This window comes from Aythya ferina (genome assembly GCF_964211825.1).
Source record: "Aythya ferina genome assembly, chromosome: 8".
Lineage (NCBI taxonomy): Eukaryota > Metazoa > Chordata > Aves > Anseriformes > Anatidae > Aythya > Aythya ferina.
This window is the reverse complement of record NC_140304.1, coordinates 31,697,933-31,724,075: the sequence shown is the minus strand read 5'-3', so window position 1 is coordinate 31,724,075 and position 26,143 is coordinate 31,697,933. Positions and strand designations below refer to the sequence as shown.

Below are 26,143 nucleotides of genomic sequence, written 5' to 3'. Positions count from 1 at the left end.
AGCCGCCCCGCCTCGCCAGCCCCACCTGCGTCCAGCTCCCCCCTCACAGCCCGCCCCGGCCCCGCCGCCTCGCCTCAGGGACAAGATGTCGGAGGGGCCCCGTCAGCGCGGGGCGGAGCGGGACGGGGGCTTCCCCGGGTACTTCAGCTGAATTTTCCTCCCATGGCAGGGGGCCCCGGGGGAAGTTTGAGCCCCACACAGCCCCCGGGACGACGGGGGGCTTCACCCCACGGAGGCAGCGCCCCCCGCTCCCGGGTGAGGGCAGCGCGGGCAGGGGGGAGGCTGACAAACTCCTGTCACAACGGCTCCCCGCGGCGTGGGTACTGAGGAAAGTTAAGGGCAGTTCTTACTTTTTTCCTTCTTTTTACGTGAACAGGGAACCTTCGGGGGACGACCAGTGCTGCCTGGAGCCACGGAGACGTTTGCTGGGAGCTTAATGAGCGCTCAGCCGCAGCAGAGGCTGTGCTCGGGGGCCGGCTGCTAATGCAGGAGGTAGCAGCGACCACAGGCACAGGCAGTGCTTTTCTGACCAGTAAGATATTTAATGTGCTTCCCGAGGTTCTCGGAATTGTCACAAAATGATAGGCATATAAAGGTTGTGAAGTACTGATCCTAACACAAACATCCTTGTCAGAAGGACAAAGATTTAGTGCCCTAAACAATCTGACTCGGACACGCTGCTTCTAACTGGCATATAACTGCAAGCAGTGCTGTCCAGTTCAGTTTTCTCTATTTATTCAATTACATACCTGAAAGTGAGTGAAGGTACCAGAAGTTAGTCCTGAAAACCCCGTTCTTTAAAGTTGTGAAAATGTTAATGTTATTAGCTTGTCAGAGACTTCCAAGGTGTATGTGAACATTCGACACAATTTGTTACATTTAACTATTTGAACCCAAAAGTGTGAATACCACAGTGTTCGCCGCATGCATTCATGTAAGAATATGATTTTGATCAAGAAATGTGATTTTAAAACTTAAAATAGTACAGACACAGGAAACATACAGGAAACTTACAAAATAGCCCATTTTGTAAGCCACACAGATGACCGTTTTAAAAGAACAGTTATTTATAAAGTGTCTTTTATTAAAAACGACAACAAAAACTCATTTACCCGAGACAGACAGCATGTAATGTTGGGCAAAATAATAAAAGTTTTGCCATCGACTTCAGTGCAGTGATGATTTCACCTGCAGTATTACGGATCATTTGAATTAGTATTTGGATTGATTTTTAAATGGTAATTTGTTCTAAGATTATTTACGAACAAAAATTAGAGCTTTATTTTCAAAGTATCCTTACCGTCCCTGTGTCTTCAGTTTTTCTAAGCATATTAAAAAGGAAAGTAGCTTAATCTGTCATCTTTAAGCTGTATTGGTTATATACACAAAATTGTACATACAGTTCATGAATGTACATGAGATATACATGTACATAAAATATACATGCATAGTTATAAAGTAATGTCTTTGGTACATATAGATCCAGATAGACATAGACATACAGACTGGCAACCCAGTCATATGCACCATTTAAAAAAAAAAAAAAAAAAGCAGTAATCTGTACAGAAAGTCAGAAAACATGGCGTATTTACATACAGGATGATATGTAGAGAAGCCTGTTCCTCTTTTCATGTAACAAGCAATCATTTCTGACCAATTTACCAATCCAATCCCTCATATTTGCAGATAGAAAACTTGGATCATTAGTTTTTTATGCACTGCAATGAAACCTTCAGAAGAAGATGGTCATCGATACCTTTATTCTTCCAGGTTCCACCTTACCCTACATGCAGCCCTGTTCACTGAAACTCCTTGTGGGCATACACCACAGTTTAGCATGACTAACATTCACTGTCTACAGAGGACTTGCTGGTCCAAAGCAATTTGTTCTGAAATGTAATCTGGATTTACTCATTAGAATAAAAACTCCTGCAGAATTTATTTTCTGTTTAGAATTTGGCTATTAATCAATGGAGTTTGGTTTCCTTAAACACCTAAATTTCCAACTGGAACTGATTTCTGCATCACAAAATTGTCAAAGAAAATGTGGTTTAAAAAAAAAAAAAAAAAAAAAAAGCAGTAGGCTTTAACACAGTTATGAACCAGTTGGAAGACAGATAATTATTTCTCATTATTTTTTTTAATTGCATTTCTGTGAACCACCTGGACACAGAGAGACTACTTTAATTTCTTCTTTACTATACTGCTCTTCTGCAACTTACAAATCCTGAGTCATAGTGAAGAAATTGACAGTGAAAATTAATAACTAAAATTAAATTTAAATCCTGACCTTGAATTGCTAGAATGAGCTTTTCAGCTATTAAATTGATAAAGACCAGGTCTGAAGTTGGAAAAATGAAAAACATCCCAGGTTATGCAAAATGGTTTGAAAATGAACAACGAGCACACTGTAGCATCTGTACTTCTCCGAAAAGCTACACCGTTTGTAGCTTAGAAGCTACCTTTACTCAGAAGTCAGAAGTCCAGTAACTAAGTGAGATAAAAGATCTTTTTATGTCACCTTTTTGTACGTATGTTCTTTCATCTAATGCATAGCTATGGGCCCAGTTATGCACGTGAATTTCCAGTTCAGATCAGGCACACAGTCGAATATACACCAAGAATACTTTGTCTCTAACAACAGTCCATGCCAGAAGTCACTAAAGATATCACAAATGAGACTTGGAAAAAAAAATACTAAAACAAACAGCAAAAGTAGAGATTAGGTTACAGATTAAAGATAACCCCCTTAAAACAAACAGCAGAAGTAGAGATTACAAATTTGCTATAACCCCACAGTGAACACAGAATCTCCTTACTTTGCTGTAAAGATAACTATGTTGACCACAGTAGCAGGAAGGATAAGAGGGTAAGGACACTAAAGTTACTATAGCCACAGCAGGGAGAATGCTGGAAGGGTTAATACATGCAAACAGAATTATGAAAAAGTAGCACGTAAAATTGCAAGTCCCAAGCACTGGTATTTTAACTAAATTTGCTAGGAAGTAGTACTGTAAGAGTCGAGAACAAATAAATAGTGCTTTTGTATAAAAGGGGAGCATGATAAGATCTGATTTCTAAAGCATTCAGACTTTATAACAAACTGGGGGAGAGGGGTGAGAGCTGGGGAGTAACTCCTAAGCAGAAAGAATTATAAACCACTTAAAGCGAAGGACAATACTGGCATGAACTAGATGGGTATAAACCTGCCTCAAAAACATTTATTCCTGTTATTAAAATCTGAGTCCTGGCCAGTAGAAAAATACTCATTTCTGGAACAACCTCTAATCAGAAAAACAGGACAGAAAAGAAACAGTTTAAGTGAGGGTTTAATAAGTTAATGAAAAGAATAATTATACAGCTTTGTACCTCCAAGAAAATTGGATAAAATAATCTAGACAGACTGTCTTAGCCTCAGGTTTCGTTGCTACCAGTGAGAGTTCCTTGAGAGTTAAATTACCGATTTCACCCCCATTTCATAGCCCTTGGTACCCCTCCCCGTTATATCAAGGAACTTAAAGTGATGATTGAACACAGCTAGAAAATATGTGCTTACCCTTTTTCTTGGAAAAGACAGCAAGAGTTTAAAGCCAAGGTACCAGAGACTGATAAGTCCCAGATACGTGCAGCAGAGGTTTTTATGACATTTTTTATTTTTAGCAGTATTGTTTTAAAATAAATGAAAAAAATCCGTTTCATAAGCTATGAAGAAAAATATTTTGATTTAGCTACTGCAAGCTCTTCTCGGTAAATAGACTCGAATGTCTCATCATACCATCTATTGGCTTGTGTAAACAGCTCCACTGTGGCCGTAAACACAAACCTACTGACTGGCTTTAATTTATTTATTGCCTTTCGGTAATTCATGATCCATTTCCTCAAAGCAGCAGAAGCCAATCTCTCTCCTCATTAAAAGAATCACCATCTCGAATTGAATATAAATTCTATTTTTAAAATATTTCTGCATTCTGATGTGACAGTTTCGGAAATCTGACCACATGCAATTTCTGTTCAGAGGCTGGGAATCTGATGAAGCTTTTGTATCCTGGACTTCCATAGCGCAAGCAAAAACTGTCACAAACTGGCTAATTTGCCACATCCGTGCTAGGTGAGGTACACGACAGGCCCACGTGGAAGTAATATTCTATTTAGGTTTAAACATCTCAAGACAAATGTTTGACTGAGTAAATTTTATTTCACTCTGCCATATATCACTGGTGTTCAGTGAAGGGAAAAAACATCCCTACATAGCCTATCCTAGTGCATAATTATTTTTAAAGGTTTTCTTTCTTTTTTTCTTAATATCTAAACTAAATCTTCCTGCAGCATAATCCTCTTAATTTTTTCATATATTTGGGAAAGACAGCAGATGTAATCCTCCTTTAAGAAGTTCCTTTTTGTATGTTAGTTACGTTATTGTCCCATACTGGATGTAAACCAAACAGCTCCAGTTCCTTCAGCCTTTCTTTACAGATCACCTCTTCTGGAGACCTGCTGAGGCTTACAGATCTCCTTTGGTCTCATTCCTGCTGCTCTCTTTTCTCAAGGGCGATGTCCAAAGTTGGAGCCAGAACTCCAACTAAAGTCTTAGCAATTGCTGTGTAAAGGGAAAGGACCAGCTCACGTTTTACACAAGACAACCCTGTTTACTCATCCCATGTGGGTGTTTGCTTTTCTTTCCCTCCCAGCTGTGTACCTATGTTGACTCAGGCTTAGTTTGCATATCTCCCTAAGCCTCGGATCTTTCCTGCAGAACTTTTGTTTGTGCAGTTGATTATTTCTAAGTACCTTGCACTCATCTTTATTGAATTACAGCCTATTTATTTCAGATCATGTCAGCAATTTGTCAAGATCACGTTTAATTCTAATCCTGTTCTCTAAAGCATTTGCAACTGTTCCTAGCACTTTGTTATCCAAAGATTTAATATGCATACACTTTTCAGGTACTCACTGAACACATCAGACAGTTTTAGGCTTCAGGTGCACCCCTGAACAACCACCCTACCTGAAGTCCATCAGCCTGAATTGCTGGCTGAGGGTTTGTTCTGTTCTTGTTTGGTTTTGAAAGTCCCTTTCTTTTCATCTGAATACTTTGTAGAAAGATGTCCCTGCCCATAGCAGGGGGGTTGGACTAGATGCAGATGATCTTTAACCCAAGTTGTTCTGTGATTCTATGGTTTAATGTAGGCTAGACTTCCCTGGCTTGTTTAGGAGAAAGTCATGTGAGCATCAAAAACATCACTGAAAATAATATACTATCATATTAGAAGTTTTCCTTATCTGCAGGAATTCTTCTCATTACCAAAAACATTTTCTTGCTGACCCTAATGGAGCCATGGGGTCCGATCTGTTCTGTATTTGTCTTTCTGATTTACCCCTACATGCTTGTGTTATTCTTTCACAAGTCCTCTATAGTAACGTAACACAGCTTTCAATTCTAAAAAAAGTTTCACATTAAATTCAAAATATTTTCTCCCCTGCTAACTTTACCACCTTTAATTCACTTTGAAGCTGAGGATGTTTACTCTCACATAACTTTTTCAAGAAAATGTCAACTTCCCTGGACAACTCCACTTGCTAGACTTAATTGCCATTTGATATTCACCATAACTGATTTTATTGGAGTTTTCTTTCCCAAATAGTTTTGTCTGTGTTCTGCTGTGTCCTTACATTTTCACATGCTCAACTGGTTGATTCCTCTCTCAGTCAAAAAAAAAAAAACCTGGAGGAGTATTCTCTGAAGATGTTAACCAGCTCTAGCTGAAAAGGTCCTTGCCCACCTGACCTCCTTTGCGACACACAATAAACCCTTGCCTTGATCTTTTCTTTACATCTTTGCCCAAATACTTCCAGTTACTTCACCTCCACATACGTTGGATCTCAACAAAAATCATATCCTTTTGGTAAAGACCTCCATTCCTCCTGTGCCTTCTGACCTCTCTGAACAAGTCTTTTCTTCCATCCTGAATTACCCCCCGAATTATCTGCTTTACCAGTGCAGTTATCACTTTGACAGAATACAAAAATTCCCAGTTTCTCCTTTTTCTCCACACTTTATGCATTTGCATTCAGACATCCAGGGCGTTAAGCCAGCTGCCCCATGATTTTCCTCTTTTGCTCCTGTAACTGTATCTTGATGAGGCTCCCTAGCTCCTGCACTTTTTCCATGCTCTGAGTTTATACTTAACCATTGGGCCTGTGCCATCGTCCACTCTGAGTCTGAATTTGAAGGAAAACCCCTTGGTTTGGCAGGCCTGTGACTAAAGACAATGTTTTCCAGTGCCACCACAGCATCCCCTCTTCCTAGGGCTTCACCCTTCGTGGAAGTGGAATTTTTTGGAGAATGTCTTTATAAATGCAAACAGCAGTGAAATTTATTTTCTCTCAGCCTCCACATTTCACCTCAAACTTCCTCCCTTGAAGCACTATAAAAATAGCAAAGGTCCAGCAGCCTTTCAAAGACTTACACATAGAACAACAACAAAATACCATGAAATACCAAGTCCCGAGTGTTTTTGTAAGGCACCTGAGAAGACTTCAGAAATCCACATGCAATTGACAGAGAAAGAAACATGTAAACTGTACGTGAAGTTTCAGACAGAAAAAAAATCACGATGTTATTTAGCCTTGAAGGCTTATTTATTTAAATAAAGAAGCATTAAACCAATTCTTTCCCTTCCAGGAGTCATGCTGGATAGAGTCATGTAGCCTTTGTGTTGGAGGACGATGACAGTACCCTGACTTCTCAGAACAAAAAGTGACTAATCTCCTGTGCCATCTTACATCCATACTGATATCTATTGTAATGCTAATCTTGCTGCCAGGTAGTACAGCAACCACGTCTCTTCTAGGCTTGTAGCAAAGCCTACAGGCTTCCTGCTCAAGAACAAAAAAATAATAATAATAGAAAAATATATATGCTATTTTCCTCTACTGAGGAAAAATGGTCCAACCATCTCCCCCAACAGTAAGAGGAGGGTGCCAACATAACAAGCCTAAACATAAATCCTTTTCTGAGGCTTACAGTTCTGAATAAAGAGGCAGAAATCTGAAGCATATTCAACCTTAGTAACTTCATGCAAACTTAGCACGTATGCATGTGAAAGAGCTAGAAGAAGTGTTAGAAATTCAGCACCAGGTTAAATTTGTCAGTCCTCAGCACAGCTGAGCTTCTTCTGGGTGTGTAGCATGGGTTTTGTCATCCCCACCACCTTTCTAATTCATCTAATTTATTCCTGCTGGGTTAACCAACTTGTGTTTAGCCAGGTGAAAGAGACCGACTATAGGATTGCTGTAGAAAAATCAAACGCTCTTATTCTATGTAAAAACAAATCGTGTGTGTGTGTGTGTATGAAGTTTTCTAAGCCATTTAATGGCCACCAGAAGTGAAAAGTCTAGATTTGTTGTTAAGTCAAAGATGGACACTGCCTTCACAGTGTTTTCCTCCAGGGATGTTCTTGCTGCTGCAAGGAATTTTTGCATTTACTCTTCCTGCACCTCCTAACTGGCATCCAAGTCGAATCAACCAACCAAAATCTTGCTGCTGCATTAAGAACACGAACAGAATTAGCCTTCACTTTTGGACACCTAAAGAAATGCTGTCTGCAATCCACACTGCAAAATTAAAATTACATTAAGTAGAGGTTAAGCATATTCTGTACAAAAAATGCTCCCTCCTGAAAGATTCGTGTTTTCCACAGCTGTACAGATACTACAGTCATATACTTTGACTGATACAATAAATTGGCATCAAATACACTAAAAAAAAAAAAAAAAAAAAAAAAAACAAACCTAAGTTTTTAGAATAAAAATAAAACAAAAAGTGCTATTATAACCATAAGAAAGGATAATTGAATAGACATTAAAACTTACTGAGCATACCACAATAAAACACAACCAGCTAATTAAATGTATAATTAAATGTATAATTAAATGCATGTTCCTCCTTTGTTGGAAACCCCTAGGAGCTGTGTGCTCAAATTTCCTCCCCAGGCTGATGCAAGCGTATCTATACTAATTTAGTAAAGATAATCCAAGAGACACACCTCTTTAATTTAGAGCAGAATGGCTCCTTCCTGTTATTTATTTGGTTCTAGGACAAAAAGTTAAATTGTTGCTTTGAACTTGAGAAACAAAGGCAGCCATCTGAGCACACCGGCTCACCTTCCAGGAGGGAATCGTTCACGGTGAGCTGTCGGAGCCTTATTGACAGTGATTCACCTCGGGGGCATAGAGGAATGAATCACAGCTGATAACTGCGGAGATGGTGGCAGCAGAGCGCCGATCCTAAAACCCTGACTCACCCTCAGACACTTTACCCTAGCACCAAGAGAAACTTGTGAGCAACTCTGTGTGGTACAAATTGATCTCTTTAAAAAAAAAAAAAAAAATCAAATCAGTAAAAGTGGTATCTTTGTCTCACATGATGGCAGGGTAAGACCAGTTTGTCTGTGAACAGTGGAACTGCCCGGTCAGCAGAGAAGTTATCTGAGTGCCCTGGTAACTTGCTGTTAAATGTAGATGTCCATGGGGAAAATGAGAAGTGGGATCCCAAATACGTGTCTTCACAGGAAAGAAGAGAATTCACCTCCTTCTCTGACACTGTGCAAGAACCTAAAAGGGTGTAAATGTTTCTGTGAGAAACAAATCCAGGTACAATTGTTAACAATTAATTAATGAATTCTCTCACTGTCACTCCCCTAGCACACCTGAAGGATGTCAGCATCCCACGACCGACACCGCAGTCCTTACTGAATCTGGCGGGACGTTACTAAACACCTGATGGAAACACACAGAAGCAAAGGGAGGAAATCACCGCCAGGCTAATGTAAGAATTGTTGGGCTCAGAATATTAATACTCAATGACATACTCTGGGCGCTTACAGAAATGTGTGCATTTGAACACTTAATTCCTTACAGCGAGAGAAAAAATTGGAGAGAGACCTAAATAGATGTAGATTGTGGTATAAACAGCTATTGCCATCTTATATGGAAGCTTTTCAGGCAAGAAAATAGTTACAGAGGATGAAGTAATTCTGTGAGTCATATAGACAGAAATTACACAAAACTGGTAAGTGTCTGAGGATAATAAAGACTTTGAAAATTATTCATGAGAGGAGTGTTAAAACGTTTGATTCATACGCGACAAATTGCCCACTTTTGCATCATGCTTTTTTCACACATTAATAATTCAAGTCAATAGATACATCAGGTTTCTGGATTTTTCTTTTCTTGTGCTTTTAAACTCCTGTGTTACTTCTCTTAACCATCTCCCAGTTTATGAAGGAGGTCTGTCTGAAGCAAATATATAAACAATACTAACGATACTTACAGACTGCTGCCATTTTAGCAGGAAAAACGTCATCTTCTGGACACATCAGCGCCACACCAGTTCACGAATTGGTGAGCAGTGCACAAACACCAATGTGGAGGCTATCGAGAAGACAGAGCCAGAAAAACAGCCAGGGCTGGAACCCATCACAGCAGTAAGTGCATTGCACTCATGTCCTAACACCTACTACCAGTCGTGATTGCCTCTAGAATTCAGTTTAAATTCTGGGACTAGCCACAGATCATTTTATGATGCCAAGACGAAGGTGTTCTTTTATCAGGGCAAGGAGAACTCAGCCTCAACACGTGGGGCAGCACAATGAGTGTGCTGTGGCAGCCCGACACCCAGAGCTCTGGTTGCTGCCCACCTCCTGGGTCCCACAGGAGCTCAATCCCCTTCAGGCACCAGCTCTCTTAGCAGCACCCCCCGTGTTTGCTGCCCCAGCTCAGCAGTAGCAGGTATTTTGCATGGTTTGCCAAGCCACTGTTAATTGATTTTGTGCAGCTTTTTGGCAGCTGCCCTTTGTCAAGCTATCGCAGCCCTCAAATCTTTGTCTGTATATTCATGGCTAAATCTGCTTCATAACTGAGTGGCTACAAAGGATAAGCTTTTTTCTCCTAACTTCAAGAAATTTGTCTAATTTGTACCAAAGTAGCTGCAACAAAGAAAACTCTAAAAATATGAATATTTTACTCAAATATTGAGCAAAGTCCTACTATACTGTGTCCAGTTTTAAGCTACTAGTTTTCCAACATTGCTCTAAACCACATCTTTAGGCACTAATTTTAGTGGGAACTTGGCATCTACCCTTTGGGACCCAGGCCTGACTCCAAAATCTGGCAGTATTTTATGCATATTAAGATGCACTGCGGTCAAGACCTATTAGAAAGCACATCTCGCATGCATCTCAAAACCAGATGTACTGGGTTGCTGAGACACTGTGTTCAGCAGTGAAGACGTTTCTGTCTCAGTAACTTTTCAGAGCCAGATGTGACAATTTCAAAACATCAGGGACTATGCCAGCATTAGTAGCCAATAGTTTTGGAAGGAAATCAGAAGAACGGAGTGCAAAAAATGGGAAATGGGTGGACCCCTTTCTATGCTGAGATGTTGACATTCTGCATGACTTGTTTTCTACAGAAATAATAAAGGGTGATAAAAAAGGAGCAGCATGAAAAAGCAGCATGAGAAAAGAACAGCAAGGGTATAGAAGCTGTGTGGTGGGAAGGAGGGAAAAAGGGGCTAGAAAGGGCCAGGTATGGGAAGAAGAATGAACAACAAGCAGATGGATCCCACTGGGGCAGAAATAATGCGTATAGATATCCCCAGTCATCAAGATTCTCCTTTATTGATTAGGTATTTTAGCCCAAAGGTCTCCACGTGACACATGTCAAACACAGGTCAGGTTTGATTACTTAGCTCAGGCAGGTTTCCCTTCAGAAAGGTCACATTTCATGCAGCCCCACTCCATCCCAGGTCTGGCTGCAGGACATACGAGTGGCCACTGCGGCACCAGGGGATAACCCCAGACAAGCACCAGTGGCCTTTTCCTCCACCTTGCCACTTTGCATTTCTGCCACTCTACTTTCTTTGTATGTGTGTTAAGGAGAAAAAAAAAAAAAAAAAAGAAAAAAAAAGAAAAAAGAAGGAAAAAAAAAAAAAGCCTATTGAACATGATTCTGTGATTAATCGAATCTAACTTCAGAAGGTTTGGTTTTGGGTAGGATTTTTTGATGCTTAAAAGGGAACAAAATAGCCTACATCCTGTTCCCACACTCCAAGTAAAAACACAGTAATAACAAATGGCCCATTTCTGCAATTTAAAAGTTTTCAGAAGGCCAGGGAAATGCTATCAAGTTAACATGATTACTAAAAGCGCTACAGGAAAACACACATTGACTGATCCTCATAATGAGTTTACCTGCAGACTTCCTCATTACCTGCGCATTACAGAAAAGATTTAGTGCTGAGAATACAATTAGCTCCAGTACCCTATAATGCCTTGCACTGTAACTCAGCAGAGATGTGTGCAACAAACGTGGCCACTCGGACATCAAACACACAGATGGAGGAAAGCTAGGCTTGCCTTTTGAGGTACGTACACAGAGCCTTTCACCAAGAATCAGAAAGTTCAGGACCTACTGGTGAACGATACACAGACATTGGCTTTTTTATTTCTGTCTGTTGGTGTAACGATCCCTGTCATTAAAGAAGTGTGCATTGACATCAGTGCTGTCACTATGACTTCCACCACTAACTATCACTTCCACCAGGGAGGAAGCATTCCCTGCATAAGCAGAAGGCGAAGTTAAAAATTCAGCTACCTGGACCATTTTTCACACCAAATCAAAGAGGACGAGGAGGATTGCCTTACTTGGTGGAGTCACCATCCCTGGAGGTCTTTAAAAGACGTTTAGATGTAGAGCTTAGGGATATGGTTTAGTGGAGGACTTGTTAGTGTTAGGTGAGAGGTTGGACTCGATGATCTTGAGGTCTCTTCCAACCTAGAAATTCTGTGATTCTGTGAAAGTGTGAAGGGATAACAATACCTTTTGTGGGTTAGCTTTCCAGTTTCATTTTATTTTCAAGATAGAATGTTTTAGCTTTTTGAGTTCTTCCCAAAGAAATTAATTCTAGACATGTGTAGGAGCAGTTTAATGTTTTATGCATACAAAGGCTTGAAGTGTAAATATGGCCCCATGGCTGAACAATGGGTATTATTAAGTTTCCATTGGTCTCTGTGGGAGAACAGCATACAGGAAATCAGCAGGAAACAGTTAAAAGATACTTCATCACAATTCATAGTGGTTCTCAAAATTACATTTTATTAAGAAAAGTTCTTTTATTAAGAAAAGGTTGCACATAGACAAGTTCATATAGCAAGTGTGGGGTGTTGCAGAATTCTCGTCCGCTGATGGCACCATCTGCTCCTCTGTAGGACCGTCCCGTAGGATGTTGCTGCGTCTCCAGCGATGCGTCAAGGAGAGGCGGCCAGGAGCGTGGCATCATGGGCTCGTGTCCATGTCCAGCGCTGAGGCTAGCAGAGAAGCAAAAGCACTAACAAGAGAACCCCTGTGTGTTGTGCCACCCCCCTCCTGGGCCCACCCTGTCACCAGCCCCACTGTGATGTGGCCGTGACATCAGTGGGGCTGGTGCCAGTGGCACAATATGGGAAGGGGCTGGGGGTTGACCTTCCTCAGCATGTGGCCATGGAGTCCAGGGATCTCTCCTGTAGAATGTTGTCGTGTCACGGGCTCGCGTCTGTGTCCAGCGGTGAGGCTAGGAGAGAAGCAAGTACGGGCAACAAGAGAACCGCCATGTCTAACACCAGGCCCCTCCTGGGCCCACTGTGATGTGGCCATGACATCAGTGTGTCTGGTGCCAGCGGCACAATGTGGGAAGGGACTGGGTGTTGACCTTCCTCAGCATGTGGCCATGCAGTCCAAGGATCTGTCCTGTAGAATGTTGATGTGTCATGGGCTCACGTCCGTGTCCAGTGCTGAGGCTAGCAGAGAAGTACAGGCAACAAGAGAACCGCCATGTTTACTACCAGGCGTCTCCCGGGCCCACCCTGTCACCAGCCCCACTGTGATGTGGCCGTGACATCAGTGGGTCTGGTGCCAGCGGCACAGTATGGGAAGGGACTGGGTGTTGACCTTCCTTATCATGTGGCCAAGGAGTCCAGGGATCTCTCCTGCAGAATGCTGACGTGTCATGGGCTCATGTCCGTGTCCAGCGGTGAGGCTAGGAGAGAAGCAAGTACGGGCAACAAGACATCAGTGCGTCTGGTGCCAGCGGCACAGTATGGGAAGGGGCTGGGTGTTGACCTTCCTTATCATGTGGCCATGGAGTCCAAGGATCTGTCCTGTAGAATGTTGACGTGTCATGGGCGCGTGTCCATGTCCAGCGCTGAGGCTAGGAGAGAAGCAAGTACGGGCAACAAGAGAACCGCCATGTCTAACACCAGGCGTCTCCTGGGCCCACTGTGATGTGGCCGTGACATCAGTGGGGCTGGTGCCAGCGGCACAATGTGGGAAGGGACTGGGGGTTGACCTTCCTCAGCATGTGGCCATGGAGTCCAAGGATCTCTCCTGTAGAATGCTGACGTGTCATGGGCGCGTGTCCATGTCCAGCGGTGAGGCTAGGAGAGAAGCAAGTACGGGCAACAAGGCATCAGTGGGGTTGGTGCCAGCGGCACAATATGGGAAGGGGCTGGGTGTTGACCTTCCTTATCGTGTGGCCGTGGAGTCCAGGGATCTCTCCTGTAGAATGTTGACACGTCTCCAGCGGAGTGCTGGAAGAAGGCTGTAGCCATGGTCTTGCTCTGTCCTTTTCCAGGATTCTATCTGTAATAATAAATAAAAAAAACAGCTGGAGGGGAGCGGCCGCCCTTCATTGCCATGGAGGGCCTCTCCTCTCCCTCCTCAGCCCACACTCATCTGGCTACTCCTCGGCCGGACTGGCCGGCCTGGCCTGCTGCGGCCCTTTTATAGCCGCCAGGGCTGGCTGCACCACGGGCTCCCCCTGTGACATGGCCACCGCCAACATTCTGTCCCCTGTGACACAGCCATGGCATCACCAGGACCCGTGCCCACTGAGCAGAAGAAGCGGTTAAATAAAGTAAAATAAAGTAAAATCACAGAATCACAGGATTTCTAGGTTGGAAGAGACCTTAAGATCATCGAATCCAACCTCTGACCTAACGCTAACAGTCCCCACTAAACCATATCCCTAAGCTCTACATCTAAATGGCTTTTAAAGACTTCCAGGGATGGTGACTCCACCACTTCCCTGGGCAGCCTGTTCCAATGCCTCACAACCCTTTCTGTAAAGAAGTTCTTCCTAACATCTAGCCTAAAACTCCCCTGGCTCAACTTAAACCCATTCCCCCTCGTCCTGTCACCAGGAACGTGGGAGAACAGGCCAACCCCCACCTCGCTACAGCCTCCCTTGAGGTACCTGTAGAGAGCGATAAGGTCGCCCCTGAGCCTCCTCTTCTCCAGGCTGAACAAGCCCAGCTCCCTCAGCCGCTCCTCGTAGGACTTGTTCTCCAGGCCCCTCACCAGCTTCGTCGCCCTTCTCTGCACCCGCTCGAGCACCTCGATGTCCTTCTTGTAGTGAGGGGCCCAAAATTGAACACAGCACTCGAGGTGCGGCCTCACCAGAGCTGAGTACAGGGGGACGATCACCTCCCTAGCCCTGCTGGTCACACTGTTCCTGATACAAGCCAGGATGCCGTTGGCCTTCTTGGCCACCTGAGCACACTGCTGGCTCATATTCAGCCGACTATCCACCATCACTCCCAGGTCCTTCTCTGCCTGGCAGCTTTCCAACCACTCATCTCCCAGCCTGTAGCTCTGCCTGGGGTTATTGCGCCCCAGGTGCAGGACCCGGCACTTGGCCTTGTTGAACTTCATGCAGTTGACCTCAGCCCATCGGTGCAGCCTATCCAGATCCTCCTGCAGAGCTTTCCTACCCTCAAGCAGATCAACACACGCGCATAGCTTGGTGTCATCTGCAAACTTACTGAGGGTGCACTCAATGCCCTCGTCCAGATCATCGATGAAGATATTAAAGAGGACCGGCCCCAGCACCGAGCCCTGGGGGACGCCACTAGTGACTGGCCTCCAACTGGACTTGACTCCATTCACCACGACTCTTTGGGCCCGGCTATCCAGCCAGTTTCTAACCCAACGAAGCGTGCGCCAGTCCAAGCCAAGAGCAGCCAGTTTCTTGAGGAGAATGCTGTGGGAAACGGTGTCAAAAGCCTTGCTGAAGTGAAGGATATGATCTAGATGATTCAGCTGTGCAGGAACAGGATTAATGAAATGTGTTCTGAGGGAGATCACTGGCCTTGTTTAGCAGTGCTGGATTTATGTCACATTAATATGTGATGGTCAAAAAGCACAGTGTTTAAGAGAACGTGCTAATTTCTCTAGAAACAAGAGCTCTCTTTCAAGGCTACCCATACATCTGTCCTGCTCAGTCTTACCGCATCTAACGGTTGGCTGTGGGTGACCCCACTACAAGGTGGGGCAAGGACAACAAAATGAGAGTGCTCAGACAAATCAATCACCCAACCTGTTTCTGGTTAAAGAAATTGCTATCTCAGAGTGGTTTCTTAGATGGTGCGTCTGAGAAAGTCCTCACAGAAAGAGCACGAGGTATTTTTAGCCCTTCCCTGTTAAACATAAGGTTTAAGTAAGTGGAAGTCAGAGATGGAATCCACATCCAGGACCTATTAGCACTTTACGACATAATTCTTTCTAAATCGCCACTTGTTTGCCTTGTTTTCCATCTTGTTAATACAACCCATAAACCCGTGTTTAAGTGTTTTTGATGTGTGGCTCGCCCTTGGCTCAGCTGCCTTCTCGTGATTCCCAGAGCTGACAAGAGCTCGGTCCCGTCGGGGCGGAGAAGCAGGAGCTGGCTGCAATCACTGGCTCTGGGGGGAACGTTCACTCCCTTACTGCAGAGAAACGGGAAATGCCAGCAGCAATTAAAGGCAGAGTCGCTTTGGGTTGGTTTTGTGTTTGTTTTTTAGGGAGCCCTAGCTACGGGCACATGTGGAGCAGGGCCTGCACGCAGGGCAGGCTCAGAGGAGGGGTCCGGGAGCCCCCCGAGCAGCCCCAGGAGGCAGGACGAGGGCTGGAGCCAGGACTGCTGCCAGCAGGGGCTGAGACAGAGCCTGGGACCTTCTGAGCCTTCTTTGTAGGGCTGGGTCCTGTGGGAAAAGAGACACGAGAGCAGACAACGGCCCTGTCCTGAGCAAGGAGAGGAGCAGACACCTGCACCGTGGCTCAGGCATCTATAGGGGGCTGAGTTATCTGACCTCTAGCCGAGGCTATTTGCTGAATCCCAATTAACTTTACACATCGTTCACTTACAAGACTCTACCCGAAAGGCTGCGCATTTTGAAATGATTGTTTCTAATGAATATCTGTCTAGCTATTAAAGAACCTTGTAAACTAATGTGTTCTGCTGTAGATTTCAATTAAACAGCAAAATATTTATTTTTTCTTCATTTTTTTGTAAGAATGCAGGCTTTCTTGAAGGAGTGGATAGAAGAGAGAGCACGCTCTGGCCTGCCTGAGGTACGTTATTTTGTATAATTTGATTCAAAAGGTAAAAGTCACTTTATACATGCATGAGCAGTATTATGCATTTTTAGTATTTGTAAATGGAGCTAAGAGCAGAGGTCTCTTCCAAAATTTATTACATGGGAGATTGTTTTATTATCTTGTCCTTGTCCTAAAAACATCCTCACCCCTCATTGCAACCGTCAGCAGTTATACTGTTAGAAAAAACAGCACAAAGACAGACTGGCCAGGCAGGGGGACACTAAAGCAAAGCTGTTAAAACAAGGACAAGCTGTGAAGTGCTCTCCTGCAGTGAAGGGTCCTCTGTGAAATGCTGGGATGTGGATTTGTGTGACCACCGTCACCCACATTCCCCGTGGCAGAAGGAACAGACACCGAAGGAGAGGGACAATCCATTGCACAAAGTGACTCACGAGCACGCTCACAGCCTGCCCTCAGCCCTTAGGGGCTGCAGCATCCAACAGGATTTGGCCGCTTGTATCTTCCCTTCCCTGCCCCACTGACCCCAGCACCAAATTCCCACCAGCTTCAAAGAGGAGAACTTGATCAGGAGCCAGTAAGTCGCAGTTATTGCGGCTTTTGTTTTTATGTCGTGTAAAGGCCTTTTTTTTTTTTTTTTTTTTGATGGAAGACTGGTAACAAAGAGCCTATTACATGGTGAAATACCAGTCTCAGGCAGGAATTAAATGAGTAACAACATCACAAGCCCAGCTTTAACAGTCAAAACAAGAAATAAGCAAATCATATAAATGTCATGACCAACCCTCTTATTTCAAGCACATGCTTTGCAGAGCACGATAAATACCATTTAACTTCTTTCCAAATCCTCAAGCAAACAAAAACATCCAAGCATGGTGTCATTTATTCATGTTGGCCGAGGAAGTAAGTTTGCCAGTACAGTCGAAAGAGCAGCTCCAAGCAAGTGATAAAAAGCAAAATTCACAGCTGTGGATGGCCGCAGCCATATCCAGCTTGTTAAGAATCCAGCTTTTTAAGAACTCCATAGAAGTGAGAAGTTAAGTTTGTAAGCATGATTTTTTTTTTACTTATTAATTAATTTTATAACCCAGGAAAACATGCAATTAAAAATACAGCGTAACACAGGCACCTTCCAGTTCAGCTGTTGTAACAACAGCCAACAAAGACACTGTCAGGGTTTCAGACCTCTGCCAGGACAGCTGCGCCCATCATTCTGTGATTTCATTGAAAATCCTAATTTTAATAATGGGCAGCAATGCTGTAAGCATGTTTCATAGGAAGAAGCCTTTCCTATATCCTATATGCAAAGATTCTAAAGTGAGCTTGTGAGATTGTATAATGTGCAATTATGTACAATTACGTTAATTAAACATAAATTACTACAATAAACAAAGCTGTAGCTTTAGTCTCACTGGGAAAATAAACCTCCTCCTATCATCTAAGACTTTTTTTTTTTTTTTAGGGGTGGAGGAAGGGGGGGTATGTATTTATAAACCCCATCTTCTCTCCCTGCTCCAGAAAGGGCCAAAGGCCCCCAGGTGCTGCGGGCCAGCAGGAAGCCGTCTGCACACACAGACAAGGACTGAGCACCCTCACGGGAGAGGAGACAGGGAGCAATCAAACAGTTCATTTACAACGAGCCAGCAGAAAGCAGCAGTATCCAGAATGTTTGTTAAAGTCTTGAACTAGTGTACAGGGAACATTAATTCCAGAATAGAAAGCAAAGTACCTCCAGCCAAAGTCCTACCTACAGGGCATGAACTGCTGTAAGCAATTTGTGAATGTAACTCCCAAAAAGAGAGGCATGGCTAAAAACACCCTTAACATTAGGAAAAAAAAAAAAAAAAAAAAAAAAAAAAAAAAAAAAAGAGAAATACAGCACCAGGCAACAGAAGAAAAATGTTTCTGAGTGTCCAGTTGATCTTTAAAATTCAATCCCAACTCAGCAGTCAATGCTCCCCTCCATATTTTATCAAGAGACACTTCCCTGTGCAGCCCTCCAGTATGTACTGGTCATGTATTTGCAGAGGCCACTTAAACAAATCAATTAGTCATTAGTACCTGGTGTGCATCCAGCTTAATGAAATAGTCTTTTCATCCATTATCATAGCTCAGACACAATCCCCGCAGAGTAAATGATGCAGTATCTGGAAAGTCACACTGTGTTAACAATTAAAATCAGAGTTACAGAGATCATTGTAGAGCTTTACATAATTTTCAGTTTAACAGTAACAGCCTCTGCACAGCTTCCCAGGACAAGTTTGTTTGGTTAATGTCTGGGTATTGATGAGCTTAGATTCATTTTATGACCGCTTAATTTTTTAGAAAGTTATCCAAGGTCATAACCAAGTAGGAAAGTGACAAGCTTAGAGGACTGAATTGACTGTAAAACCAGTTCAAGACTCAAGCATATTTGTTTTTTTCTCCCCAGGTAAACAAGTTGACAGGAAATGGCTCTGTCTGAGCAGCTACAAAAACAAGGGTGGGAGGAGTAGGAAAAATAAGTCATATCCTATATTATCATAGTACTGCCAAATCCAAAATTAGGTGGAATAAAGGAGTTCAGGAACCAAGTCTCCCATTCAAAATCTAGAGCCTGAAGTCACTCTATAAGCAGAGTATGAGTTGGGTGAGGCAGCACAGAATGGCAATCCCAAATATTTGTTCTGCAAAACAGGGCAATGATTTTGAATCGGCCGATTTGAAGTTCAAGCATACTCACCTCTTCCAAAGCTTAGATGCTCAAATCAAAGCAAAGAAAATATCAGAATTTAGAACCCATACACTGCAGCCACCTTCTCCTCATGGCGGGTGTTTCACAGCCAGGGTTAAACCAACTGAGCAGGCTTCATTTTCGCAAGCAGTGGTGGGATCGAGATCACCTACTCAGTACTGCCACTAACTGAGCTACAGGAGTAATAGGAAGGAAAAGTGGGAAGGGAAGAGAGCTTTGATGCCCTGCTAATGATCAGGGGGACAGGTACAAAAACACCTGCAGGTAGCTATGAGACACATCCTATGCAGCTCCAGAAAGGGTGTGAAAAAGATGTAGGAGAACCCCTGGCAAGATACATGTAGTCCCCAGGGATCACAGTGTCTGAAAACCCCCTCCAAGACCCTTTTTTACCCATTAAGAAACATCATCACCAGTACAACAGGCATTTGAACAGCTCATTAACTTCCCCGCCGTGGCCATGTCTGACAGCTACAGTACCCTTAGGAAAGCACTGGATATGTTGCTCCTCTTATCTTTCCTCTTACACAGGAGTCTTCTGTCAGCTCTTGAAATATAATAAAGACAAAGACTTAAACACCAGGTATGTTTACTCAGTTTTATTAGACAAAACAAAAAGAAAAGTAGGATGTGTCTTAATACTTCATCTCGAGAACCTGGCGATCACAGAAAAATAAGAATAGTGTTTACAAAAGTTACAAAAGCTGCACTGCAATCTGAATTACAGGAAATGTGATTAATTGACAAGGAAGCTTTATAAAAATGCAATAACAGATTTTCAGCTGTTTACGAAATAATGATCTTTCCATGTATAAGCATTCACAAAATCAGCACAGTATTGTAATTAAGGCACTTTGGATACATAACATTCACTTCCACGTATGAAAACAACTTCAGAGAAACCACAGGAAATTGCTACTGGTAGATAGTGACAGTGTGCCCAGTACTGGCCATCAGAGCACCAGGTTTGTGTCAATGAGTGAAGCTAGCATTGAGAATTTTTCTACCCTGACACTTAAACATTGAAAACTCGTCCAAGGAAATTTACTTCTAAAGAGCTCAAAAATTCCATGGTTTAAACATGGTTAAAATTAATTTTAAAAGTTAGACAATTTAAAACAGAAGTCCATGGTGAAATCTGCATGAAGTTCACATTAAGTATTAGTGCACGTAGCTGCATCACAAGAGAAGCGTTCGCTTTCTTCATTCAGTATCTACCTGCCATTTCATGAGGTACCCACCAACCACAGTAATATCCAAAGTAAATACAGTACAATAGCATAATTTGTCAAAGAAGCAACCTCTCCTTAACGATGTACTACTACTTCTAGTCCTCCTTTCAACTTCAGATTGTCACGTGCTCACTGCCTGTATCTGCCACACACACGCGCTATTTACTAACAGATCCTACAGTAACTGTTCTCTAATTTAAAGAAAAATTAATGTCAGCTTGTTTTTACTCCACTGTCTCAAAAGCAAAATTTCAGTGCTAACTGAATAGTTCTGTAGACTTCTATCGCAGCTGTTGGTCCATGAATTTGGAGGAGTGAAAATACTCAAGAACCCGCTGCAAGCCCAGGTATTTTAACAGGAGGTCAATGGAATGATTGCAATGACTTCAGGTTTGTGTAGAATCAGGCACTTCATTTGTATATTACTGTTGTTGTTTCACTTCACCGACTTCAATGAAAAATGCTGTGATACAGGGGAAAAAAGTGACTTCTTCAAAAATGAAAGTGGGACCTCTGTGTAGAAACTGTGCTTGCTCTAAACAACTCAGCTCATAACTAGAACAGTTTCCCCAAAAGTACTTTACAATCAGTAGGACACAGCAGATTTCACTTGAAGTCAGGAAGAAGAAACTGGTGGACAACTTGTTTACACCCAGCATCTTTACAGGCATGTTCCTGCTTCATCTGTGAGGAAGCATTAACATTCAGAAAAAAACTTGTCTTCTTCGGTTAACTCTTCTTTTACACGAATGACAGCGTAAGGCACATTTCAGTATAAACTAGAGCTACTCAGCATTCCTCACCACTGAAGTGTTCACTTTATACACACCTGAAGTTTGTGTTTAAAGCATGTAATTAACAGCTTTCTATCTCATCAAATAGAAGAATTATTTACCTTCCTGAAGGACGACACTCCACATTCCTACTGAAGTGACACTATGTTACTTGGTCCCCAGAATGACTTTTATACCTTTTTTTTTTCTATGGCCCTGAGCATGAACAAAAGACCAAGTATCAGAGTGCTCATGTAACATTCGTTAATTTGTTAAGCTTTGCTCTGTGCAACAATCCACAGGACTCCGTTTTGCAGTACATCAGTAATGAGGGAGTTTGGAGAGCATCATAAGTAGTTCCATACAATTTAGTAGGCAGAAACCTTTGCATCAGTGAAGCCGCCACATCTCGTAGAGTTGATTCTGTTACCTCTTTGCACAAGGTCCCTTACAGTTAATGCTGGGTGACAGCAGTCAGCTGTGAGCTAACAGGAATTATAAAATACTCACTTGCAATCTGCTAATCTAAAGAACTCAACAGTAAAACATACCCCACGTGGGAATTCAGTTTCTTACTTCACAGAACAGGAATCTCCTTATCTCCATTTTCCTACGGAATAATAAGCTAACGTGTCTACGTGTCTCTTCTTTTATCCCTTTGTAGGCTACTGAAAAGTCTTCTAGAGTTAGGGTTGTATCAGAATGCATCTGTATTCAAAGGATTCAGCAAGACAAAATAGTAACAAACTCACTTATAAATGTAAACGTTTAGTAAGATAATGCCATCAGAAAAATATAGTTTTAATATAATGAGCTTTTCTTACAGACAAGAAAAACTGTTTGAGTAAGTATGTTTTAAAAGCAATGAGAACTGAGGAGGGAAGTCCTACCGAGCAGAACACTCATTCTTTGCGATTTAGGCATTTTACACATAGGAATAGAGTTGTATGCTGTGATTGTAAGTGTCCTGAGAGTAGTTTCTTCCTCCGTGAACCTTCCAGAGAAGTAATGTCAGCTCTGAGCATTAAAATACATTAGGTTATTCCCAAAATACATCTACAGTCATTAAGTTGAAGAGGGACAAATCAAGAGTATCTTTAGAGGGGAAAAAAAGTAGTTTCTAAATGAACAACATAAAAGGAAGGGAGGATTTTTAACCAGTTGTTTTGGTTTTTTGGTTAGGCAATAAAAGAGCTTGCATAACTTATGTTTGTTATTTTTTTGTTATCAGGAAAATCAACTAGAATTACAATTGCTCAAATGGAAAGCAAGTACTCATTTATCCATAATCAAAGTAGAGAGGCAATCAAGTTGAACAACAGTAAGTAGGATAATCTTTCTATTGACCTATTTGGATTACATGGTTAAAAAAACAAAACACAGCCATGCTGACCAACGTCTCATACACCGATACTACTCTGATTAGAGCAGAAATTAATGCATATAAACTGAAAAAGAGAGTAAAACAGTTTACATTTTGCAAACTTCTTTGTAGATAAATTTGCAAGGGTGATCCCAATTTTTACTGGACGTGTTAAGAGCTGTCACAAAGGCCCTTCCCCCTTGGCTGACATTTTAAAAAGCACGTTATGATCTGGTAGTGGAAAGCTACATTACATGCATATGCACACACGTACGCCTCGGCGTGCACACATACATATGTTGCAATACAGACACAGATACACACGGCGATGTATGCTGCAAAACGTTACCAGCGTCAGGGTGAGGTCCTACCACTGCTCCCAGCTAAAGTCATCTCCTCTACCAAACACAAGAAAAAAGCCTAAGATAGTAAGGAAAATGACTGCATTGCCAGCCAGCACCAGGCCACAGGCTCCCCATTTGATCTGAAATGCAAGGAAATGAAACAATCAAAGCAGTTCTTATAAGACAGGTACAGGGCAGTTAATTATATGCATTAGACAAACTAAACGAAATACTACAGAAAGGTGCTAAAAGCATGAAGAGAAAAAACAAACTATAAATAATTCAATTTATACTACTATTTACTTAATTAGCAACTACTTGTTATTAATGCAAGACTTCAACAGACAGACTAATGGTGCTACATTCTCGACCAAAATCATTACCTTGCCATACAAGTCACTAAAACATACCTAAGTCGCAGAAAAACCCAGTTAGATTAGTGTTCTCTTTTAAATATTAGGTATGAAAATAAAAGATAGACTTTCAAATAAATGCCAGGAACAAGCACAGAAAACAGCACAGGGCCCTAAAGGTAACAGGGCCTTACAGCTTTCTGTAACTATCTGCCCAGCTAAATTTACCCTAATAAAGGACGTTTACTCTTAAAAGACACAGCTATGAATTAGAGTTCCCCCTCGTGGTCACTTCTGGTTCTGCCTGTTGCCAGGTCCACAACGGAACAAAAACATAACGTTGGGACATTGTGCGTTAAAATAAATTATAGCTAAGCAGACAGAGCTTTAGGCAAAACTGAAAGACTGAAGGGAAAACAAAACAAAACAAAACAAAACACAAACACAGGAATCTCATTAGGCAGTTTGGGAGACAGGACAAGAGAGTTCTTTGCCTTGGAAATAACCGTGACAAAAATCTCACCACTGAAGAGCAGTTCATAAAGCAAAGAAAAGAAGTTAGCAGAATTTCCTCAGACTTTGAGAGGACAAAGCATGAGCTTGAGAAATGCTCTGAAAACCAGGAGGGCAGTTCTGGCAGTCTGGCCTTTTATCTTTTAACTGATAACGTGCTCCAGTCACCAAGTTTTCAGCATCCTAGGTGGACAAAGCAGACATTCTGAGATAAAAATAAGAAAGGTGGCGTAAGAAGCACCGGAAAAGCTGATGACAGAGAGAGGCATGAGATGAAGGAGGGGGCAATAACTTGTAGCGGACCACAGCAAAGCTAGAAGAAAACATCTAAAAGCTTTTTAGTCATGTAAGTCATTTTGTTCAGGTCACAAAGCTGCACAGGCACAGAGTTTCAGCAGCGAGAGTTTTCATCAAAATCTAGAAGCAGCACAGTCAAAAAATTACTGAAAGGATTCACCAACAAAAGTGCCTCACCGGGCTTAGAAAGAAACAAGGGCACGCTTAAAGGTTATACTCAGTGACTGGTTTCTTAGAACCAGCCGAACTCACCGCCTCGACCCGTGCCAGGATTATGGGGAACCCGAAGGCGGAGACCACGATGCCAGTGGTGAAGAAATACGCCAGCTCCCTGCAGGCGCTGCTGGCCGCGTCGCTGTCGTCACTCACCCTTTTTGCGATGAAGTGGGGAATGGGGCAGATGAAGTAGAATATTAAGACAAACATCGGCCAGTACACGCTGGGGAGAAGAAGAAAAAGAGATATATTGTCAGTTTAGTGCGTGTTTTAATGGGAAGTGTGTTGTGTTCAGGAAAAGCGATTGCAGTAGCTGCTGCCTTACTTTGTGGTTGGAAAAATGGGCTTAAAATCAGAGATTTAAGCAGAAGGTTTTGTCAGCAGGGCCCCCCCCCACCCCCCTACCTGGCAGGCTCAGCCTCCCACAGCCTCACGCAGGGCAGGAGCCGCCCCGGCACGCCCCAAAATTGGGTTATTGGGGGCTGCAGCCCCTCCGGGACACAACCGCAGCGCCTGAGGAGGCGCAGGACGGGAGGCAGCAGCAGCTTGCCCGAATCCGAGCGATTTCAACCCAAAACCAAGGCAGCCACGAAACCGCGCCCTACACACGCCGCGGGGCCGCGAGAAGCCCGGAGGGGGGCGTTTAAATAAAAATAATAATAACGATAACAATAATAATAATAAATAATAATAATAATAATAATAATAACGGGGCAGGGGCTCACCCGTAGTACTCCAGGGCGCAGCCCAGCATGAGGAAGGTCAGCCCGATGGCTCCGCTGAACGACAGCCCCACGAGAGCTGCAAGGGCACAAGGCGGCGGGGGGTTACCGTTGGGAGCCGTTGGGAACCGACCGTTAACGGCCGTTACCGGGAGCAGGGGAAGGGGGGGGGGGTACGGGGGGGGGCCCGGTACCTTTGATGCCCGCCATGTTCCCGGCCGGCGCCCAGCTCCGCGGCCCCGCTGAGGTGGCGGCCGCCGCTTCCGCCTGCCGGTAGCGGGGCCCCGCCCGCGCCCAGCGCGTCAGAGGCCGCCCTTAAAGGGCCCGGCGGCGGCTGGGAGGGGAGCGCGGCTGCGGAAAGGGGCTGCGGGCCCTTTAAGGGGCGGGAGGCGGGAAGGGGCTGCCCGTCGCCATGGTAACGGGGCGTGGGGGGGGCCGGCCCCTGGCAGGCGCTGAGGCGGCTGAGGGGACAGGGCCCCGTGTGCACGGCTTCACGCAGCACCCTCCCCAAAAACCCCTTTTCTCGCCCCAAAAAGCCCCTCCCCAGCAGCACCCACCCGTGTCAGGAGCCCCCGGCTCACCCCCAGTTCCGCCACGTCGCTTTTAGGGCAGGTCTTCAAGCACTGAGGGTTTTGGCACCCCGTCATACAAAGGGGAAGCTTTGGCACAAAAGCCGCCTTTTTGAAGTAACAATTTTTGCAAAGCTCTTAGAACCCACCTCCCAAGGGAGATTTTCTTTAAATAGCCCCCATCTCAGGCTACCACCTCACAGATCACAGAATTTTCTAGGTTGGAAGAGACCTCAAGGTCATCGAGTCCAACCTCCAACCTAACGCTAACAGTCCCCACTAAACCATATCCCTAAGCTCTACATCTAAACGTCTTTTGAAGACTTCCAAGGATGGTGACTCCACCACTTCCCTGGGCAGCCTGTTCCAGTGCCTCACAACCCTTTCTGTAAAGAAGTTCTTCCTAACATCTAACCTAAAACTCCCCTGGCTCAACTTAAGCCCATTCCCCCTCGTCCTGTCACCAGGCACGTGGGAGAACAGGCCAACCCCCACCTCGCTACAGCCTCCCTTGAGGTACCTAAAAAGAGCGATAAGGTCGCCCCTGAGCCTCCTCTTCTCCAGGCTGAACAAGCCCAGCTCCCTCAGCCGCTCCTCGTAGGACTTGTTCTCCAGGC

At 43.6% G+C, this 26,143-nt stretch overlaps 1 protein-coding gene and 1 long non-coding RNA gene across 2 annotated transcripts; one reads left to right on the top strand and one right to left on the bottom strand.

Annotated features, from left to right (window-relative positions):
* Window positions 1-82: 82 nt before the first annotated feature.
* Window positions 83-20,150, top strand: LOC311440556. The gene is made up of 6 exons (XR_014695463.1): window positions 83-255; window positions 377-532; window positions 8,704-8,827; window positions 9,350-9,485; window positions 16,368-16,425; window positions 17,873-20,150. It is a non-coding gene; the product is annotated as an uncharacterized lncRNA (long non-coding RNA).
* On the bottom strand, window positions 19,729-25,270 carry LEPROT (leptin receptor overlapping transcript). The gene is made up of 4 exons (XM_084527600.1): window positions 25,152-25,270; window positions 24,961-25,036; window positions 24,272-24,458; window positions 19,729-22,996 (listed from the first exon to the last, which is right to left on the bottom strand). Exons 1-4 carry the CDS (start codon window positions 25,165-25,167, stop codon window positions 22,880-22,882), a joined length of 396 nt encoding a protein of 131 aa, XP_084383726.1. The 5' UTR covers window positions 25,168-25,270; the 3' UTR covers window positions 19,729-22,879.
* Between the last annotated feature and the right edge of the window lie 873 nt (window positions 25,271-26,143).